Source organism: Myodes glareolus, chromosome 13 (genome assembly GCF_982192425.1).
Source record: "Myodes glareolus chromosome 13, mMyoGla1.1, whole genome shotgun sequence".
NCBI classification, from domain to species: Eukaryota; Metazoa; Chordata; class Mammalia; order Rodentia; family Cricetidae; genus Myodes; species Myodes glareolus.
The window spans coordinates 49,520,739-49,527,548 of NC_142038.1; the positions used below are offsets into that span (position 1 = coordinate 49,520,739).

The 6,810-nt window shown below is 42.6% G+C and overlaps 1 protein-coding gene across 1 annotated transcript; it reads left to right on the forward strand.

Moving 5' to 3' along the window:
• Positions 1–345: 345 nt before the first annotated feature.
• On the forward strand, positions 346–2,916 carry Taf7 (TATA-box binding protein associated factor 7). Its single transcript, XM_087896105.1, has 2 exons — positions 346–556; positions 1,377–2,916. Exon 2 carries the CDS (start codon positions 1,439–1,441, stop codon positions 2,462–2,464), a length of 1,026 nt encoding a protein of 341 aa, XP_087752231.1. The 5' UTR covers positions 346–556; positions 1,377–1,438; the 3' UTR covers positions 2,465–2,916.
• Positions 2,917–6,810: the final 3,894 nt, after the last annotated feature.

The following is a 6,810-nucleotide window of genomic DNA, read 5'->3' on the forward strand; positions in this document are numbered from 1 at the left end:
GGAGACAGACTGGGTACGCCTGGGATACAAAGATGCTTTCTGCAAGGACGCCCTTATCTCCGATAATTCTCGTTAGACTAGAAACTATCCCGCCCCACAATTCCATGAAACTGCTGTCTTAGGGGGCCAACTTATGTCTTTCTCCTCGGACTCCTTAACTTTCACTTCCAAGCCAAAGCTTTTCTGAAACACTATTTTTAATCCCATAGAGAGCACTCTCTCGCGAGAATATAACGTAACTGTGAGACTGCGCCTGTGCCTGCGCGCGCCGTGACGCTAGTACTTCCGGTGGAGCGGCCGTCACGGGCGCCCGCGTCGACTTCCGGTTGGTGACGTAGCGCCTCTTCCTCGCTTGTTTTTTGCGTAAGGTGGGTGGCGGGCTGAGCGCACGGCGGTGAGATCCGGAGTCCACTGCTTAGAGCCGGACCTGAGCCTTTTCGCGGGTGGCGCGCAGGTCGGTGCGCGGCGGCCGAAAGCGCGGAGAAACCGAAAGGCGGACGCGCCGCTCCCCGCTGCTTTGCTCCGGCCGTGGGAAGCTGTACCTCGCCCGTAGACTGTAAGTACCCGAGGCGAAGAGAGTTCGCTGCACCTTGCTTTTTAAATGTTTTACTGGAGAGAATTTATGGGTTGATTGGGATTGTCTGCCAGACTTAACGTCAGTGCCTAAAGTCCCCTCCTCAGGCGCTTAGTGTTATGGAAAAATTAAAAGTGTTGCAGGATCCCCGGCGGCAGCAGAAATGCTGTAGGTCCCCAAGCAGTGGTAGTGGGCCCTGAGAGCAGCCAATCCCAGGCAGAGACGGCTGCCCATCCCCCAGTGGTGGCTGGTCCCAGGCAAGGAGACACGTGGTGGGCGGGCAAGAGACAGAGACATGGATAAGCACACCATGCAGAGTGAGATTAGGTATTTATTTGGGGGGGGTTATGGAGGGGGAAGGGAGAAGGGGAGAAGAGCAACGGGGGAGGGAGGGAGGGAGGAGGGGCAGAAGCGAAGCTGCCTCTCCGAGAGGAAGGCGGGGGGGGGGGGGGGGGGGGGGGGGAAGGGGGGGAGCAAAGGAGCAAGCTCAGGTCAGAAGCTGAAGGTCAGCTTGCCTCTGCGCACGGGGGAGGAAGTGGGTGTGGCTTGTCTCTTAAAGAGACAAAACAACCATTACACTTAGATGCTCCACTAGGAATTGCATCTAGTAGACAGTGTATTTAGAGTGTATTTAACGGGGGGAAAATGCCAGAGAGGGGAGGGTAGCGTGTTTAATGATAAGAATGGAGACGTAATTTAAATTAAGACAAATTAGACACTAGTTGGTGTTCCACTTAGTTGCTCTTGAATTCGCTAAGCATTTAAAATTATACTAACAACAGACCCTTTTTAATTGTTGTAGGAGCTGAACTTTTTTAGTGCAGCGAGCGTTTGTTGGAGGAGTAACTCCTAAGGAATTAAAAGATGAGTAAGAGCAAAGATGATGCACCTCATGAACTAGAGAGCCAGTTTATCTTACGATTGCCCCCAGAATATGCCTCAACTGTGAGGAGGGCGGTGCAGTCTGGACACGTCAACCTGAAGGACAGACTGACCATTGAGTTACACCCTGATGGGCGTCATGGAATTGTCAGGGTGGATCGAGTGCCCTTGGCCGCAAAATTGGTAGATTTGCCTTGTGTTATGGAAAGCTTGAAAACCATCGATAAAAAAACCTTTTACAAGACAGCAGATATCTGTCAGATGTTTGTGTCCACAGTAGATGGTGACCTATACCCTCCTGTGGAGGAGCCAGTTGCCACCGCTGATCCCAAAGCAAGCAAGAAAAAAGATAAGGACAAAGAGAAAAAGTTTGTTTGGAACCATGGAATCACTCTACCTCTAAAAAATGTCAGAAAGAGGAGGTTCCGGAAGACAGCAAAGAAGAAGTATATTGAGTCTCCCGATGTGGAAAAAGAAGTGAAGCGGTTGCTGAGTACCGATGCTGAAGCTGTCAGCACTCGTTGGGAGATAATTGCTGAAGATGAAACAAAGGAGACTGAAAATCAAGGCCTCGATATCTCCTCTCCAGGAATGTCTGGCCACAGGCAGGGCCACGACTCATTAGAACATGATGAGCTTCGAGAGATATTCAATGACCTCAGCAGCAGCAGTGAAGATGAGGAAGATGTCAACATCATTGATACTGAGGAAGATCTGGAGAGGCAGCTACAAGACAAGCTCAATGAGTCAGATGAACAGCACCAAGAAAATGAAGGAACCAACCAGTTGGTTATGGGAATTCAGAAACAGATTGATAATGTGAAGGGCAAGCTCCAGGAGACCCAGGACAGGGCAAAGCGCCAGGAGGACCTCATCAGAAAAGTCGAAAACTTGGCTCTCAAGAACAGGTTTCAAGCTGTTCTGGATGAACTGAAACAAAAGGAAGACAGGGAGAAAGAGCAGCTTAGTTCTTTGCAGGAGGAACTAGAATCACTCCTAGAGAAGTGAGAATGTTGATTTCCATTCTTCGACTGGTTAGCTTGAGAAAATTTTTATTTTCATAATACGATCTCAAAATTATTCTCTATTATGTTAGGAGTTTTGTTGAATTTTGTTGGTTGTTTTTGGAACTGTTGCCAAGGTTTTCATTCTTAGGAAGTAGGGTTACATAGGCAGGTGTAGGGAAGTTCTAAGATTAGGGAATAGTTGAACTTTAATCATTCACCATAGGACTTTATTACGTTTGTCTCTTTTCCAGAAGTTTTTATTCCTATTCTGTGGTGCTAAGATCAGTAAGAAACTAGCCTACAGGCAGTGAAGTTAATTTTATTTTTATTTTTTTAATGTATGTTTACAGTAGCTATCTTACTAGCTACCCAACAAGTTTTCATGTATAGAAATGTAAGTTTTTGCACAAGTTGTTTCTTGCACAATAAAAGTTACCAGTTTTTGCATTATAATGTTTTACCTTTTTCTTCTGTGAATAGTGAGAGTTGAGATGAATGCATGGAGTTTAATGACTGAATGGTGTGGTCATGTTTTGTAGATAAAGACACATCCTGTTTGTTTTATGTTTTCAGGAAAAGGAATACACAGGTAAGGAAATGGAAAAATTCATTTTCGCACTATATTAAAGGCCAGATCTACCTGGAGGTTTGAGAATACTGGGTCCCAAGCCATCTTAAACTATTGTCATTTTTATTAAGCACTAAGGCTATCTGTAAAGTAGTGGGGTCAGAAAAACAGTGGTTATCAGATAAACCATTTCACTTGTTTGAATTAAGATTACATTCTTAACTATTGCTGATTTAATTGTTGCGGTTATTTAATAGGCTGATGCATGTTCGTGTTATTTAATAGGTATTTCCCATTGTGAAAGCCTGTATCCTGGTCTGGTATTTTAAAAGTTCATACACATAATCTTCAGTTTCGCTGAAGCATTTAATGTTTCACAATTAAGAGGGGTATTTTTAGAAAAAAAACAGACTGATAAGGAGCATAGTTAAAATTAATTTGTGTCTGATTGGTTTGTAAATTTCCATTTGAAAATACTTGCTTCATAAAATAAAGTTCATTTAAATTTTCTATTTGTCAGGAAACATTAGTGGTAAAGTGTAGAAAAACCAATTATTTAGACTTCAAGTCCAGAATCAAATTTCTTAATACTTAAAAGGTTTCAGAAGGCAAATTCCCTCACATCTGGTCATTTATTCTTTACCAAAATGTTCTCTCAAGCTCATTACTACAGTGCAACTTAAGAAAGATTCCCTTAAATACATTTTTCTTTTTTCTTTTTCTTTTTTTTATTTATTTTTTTGGGACAGTGTTTTTCTGTGTAGCCCTGGCTGTACTAGAACTAACTCTGTAGACCAGGCTGGCCTCAAACTCATAGAGAATCGTCTGCCTCTGCCTCCCAAAGGATGGATTTAAAGGTGTGTGTCGTAGAGTATTTCTTAAGGTCAGAAACTGTTTTCTTAACAAAGTGGCAGTTGAAAAATTCTAGGTATATCTTAAGAATTAACCCTGGAGATGATAAAGAGTATTTCGTCAGTTTTTACTAAGATTTGGATGCAGGTGATGCCTGGATTGGTCTTTGAAGGGAAGGATGCCAAATGCACATTTATTAACAGAATATCCCACTGGTCTGGTCCTGGTTCAGTTATTAGCTCTACTTGGATTCTCAAATCTACAATTTCAGTCTGATACGAAATTCAGATCTAATATATTCAGCTGTGTCCTGTAAATACTTAAAAGCAGATCCCTGGCAAGCAAGCCAAGTACGTATGTTCAAAATGGAAGTCTCTTAACCCCATTCATTGAGAACTTGCCCTTCTGTTCCACTGCCAGCTGCCTCAGCTGCTGAATGAAGCCAAAACTAAGAGCCTCAACAGCTCAAGGGCAAGGCATACCTGTGTTTGTATCAGATCAGTTACTTAGTGCGGTTTTTTGGGGGGGGGCAAATAATTTGAGCTAAATTTGTTTGCTTCAATTTTCTTACCTCTGAAATGGAGGTGATAGTGTTTCCAGGCTCACAAGATGATTGGCTTAGTGACTTAAATCGTATGGCAGATTGACTTAGAGCAGCGAACAGTGAACAAAGAAACGATCCCATTCACTGGACTGGATCATAAATAGGCGTTAAACAGTCTTTCAGATTAAAGAGGGTTTGAAATGATAGCAGAATGTTTACAAAGAAACTTTTTTTTTTTGACTCACTGTAGCCCATGCTGACCTTGAACTCCATTCTCCAGTCACAGTCCAGTGCTGGGATTACAGGCTTAGGAAACAGCTGTTTTAATTAGGGTTTGCTTCAGGTCAACAAAGGTAAATCAAAGCTTATAATTTGGAAAGTTTGCTTCAAATATCTGCAACGAAAGCTTATTCCTGTGGCTTTATTGTTTGTTTCTGGGCATCTTTGTATTAATATTAAAATATGGCATAATGAATCATCTGTCACAAACAGTTTAAAAGATAAAGATTTAACTGAAGATTAGGATCCAAAAAAGTCCTGCTTTATTGTGAAAGATTGACATTTCTCATGCGTCTTTTGGCTAAGAAGTGTGGTGTACAGGTGAACATTTTTCAGGGTTTCTGAAATCATGAATAAGTTGTGCTTTTTTCCTGGGTGTGCTCTGGGCCTTGGAAATGCTAAGCAATTGCCTTATCACCAAACTACATGCAGGTCTTTACCCTGTGAACAAATTTTGACGATGACGACATTCAAAAGAAATACTACTTTAAGATACTAAAGAAGATTCCCTATGAACAAGTTATTTAGAGGTTCAACAATAAAGCACTCTTTCTTACCAACTTCTAGAATGATTTACATTAACATTTTAAGATGTAGCATCCCATGTCTTTATTTGATATGTACACAACAGATTACATTTATGTTTTTTAATGCAAAAATTATGGTTTTGTTATATAGATCTTTAGAAACTTGTCTTAAAATGTGAGTCACCTTACCAATGTGTGAATCAGTATCTTTCACAATAGAATTTTTTCCTAATGTTATCCACTACTGATGGTTACTAGCCATGAAGTTAGAAACTCATTAGTCTATGCTCAGGGCTATTGATACCCAGGATTCTTACCCTGTGAAACCTGGTACCATCCCCCATCTCACAGAGAACAGAAAGTTTATTTTTCTGTATAAATTAAACCAATGAAGGCCACATCTCAAAACACACACATTAAGTGTGAATGAGGTGAACAGTGGCTGAAGAGGAAATTTGTGTGCAAGCCTGTATGTATTTACTATAGCTGTCCTGTTAACTCAGCATTTAGGTAGATATACACATTGGGAGATTAGAGGATTAGGAGCTGGAGGGATGGCTCACGGTTAAGAGTCCCTAGGTCTTGCAGGGACCCAGGTTGGGTTCCCAGCACCCATGTGGTGGCTTTCAGCCATTTTAAGTCCAGTTCCAGGGGATCCAACCCTCTTCTGACCTTCATGGGCACTAGGCACTCAGTGATGCACATACATGCAGTTAAAACATTCATAAACAAAAACAAAAACTCAGCCAACCAAACAAACAAAAACCCCTACGTCTTATAATGCACAGTCTGATTTTTGATGCCTCACTGTTCTGGTTTTTGAAACAGGTTCCCTATGTAGCTAGCCTTGGCTCTTTTGGACCTGGCCCTGTACACCAGGCTGGCCTTGAACTCAGAACTGCCCATCTCTGCCTGGGATTAAAACCTCACTTTTAAATATAGTCCCGGAAAGCTAAATGAAAGAAACTTTGCAGCGTACAGTCTGACCCCAGATTTGGTTTCACCTCCAAAGTAGTTTGTCTCAGATTCCTGTCTCTCCTGCCCCCACAGAAGAGAGAAGAGCTTTTGGCTAGAAGTGTTTTGTTTTGTATTGTGGACTTGAGAGTAGCAGTTTCCAAGTATATTGTCTTCTCTCTTACGTATTCAGTTTTGGAGCAGATTTCACAGTGTTGCTGACTGACTTCAACCTCCCAAAGCCTGCCTCTGCTTCCTGAGTGCTGGAGTTAAAAGGCATGGCACCCCATTCTTGGCCTTGTCTTCTGTATCATAAAACCTTTTCCTTAGGTTGTGCCCTTTAAATCCAGACTAGATTAACTGAGAGCACCCCCGGTGCCATTTTGTGTGATAAGAAACAGGAAATCTGGCCGCCAAAGGGGGAAGCATTCTTCCATCCTCAACTTGCTGTGGTACTGAAGATGTAACAGCCGTGGTCCACCCAGCTAGGCACACGCTCTACCACTGACCTACACCCCCAACTCCAGTAAAGCCTTTCCTCGTACGTATGTATTTATGTCCCCTGCTGCCCACGGGGACAATGGGGCACTCGTGCATGCACGTGGAGGGGGGTTATTCCCAAG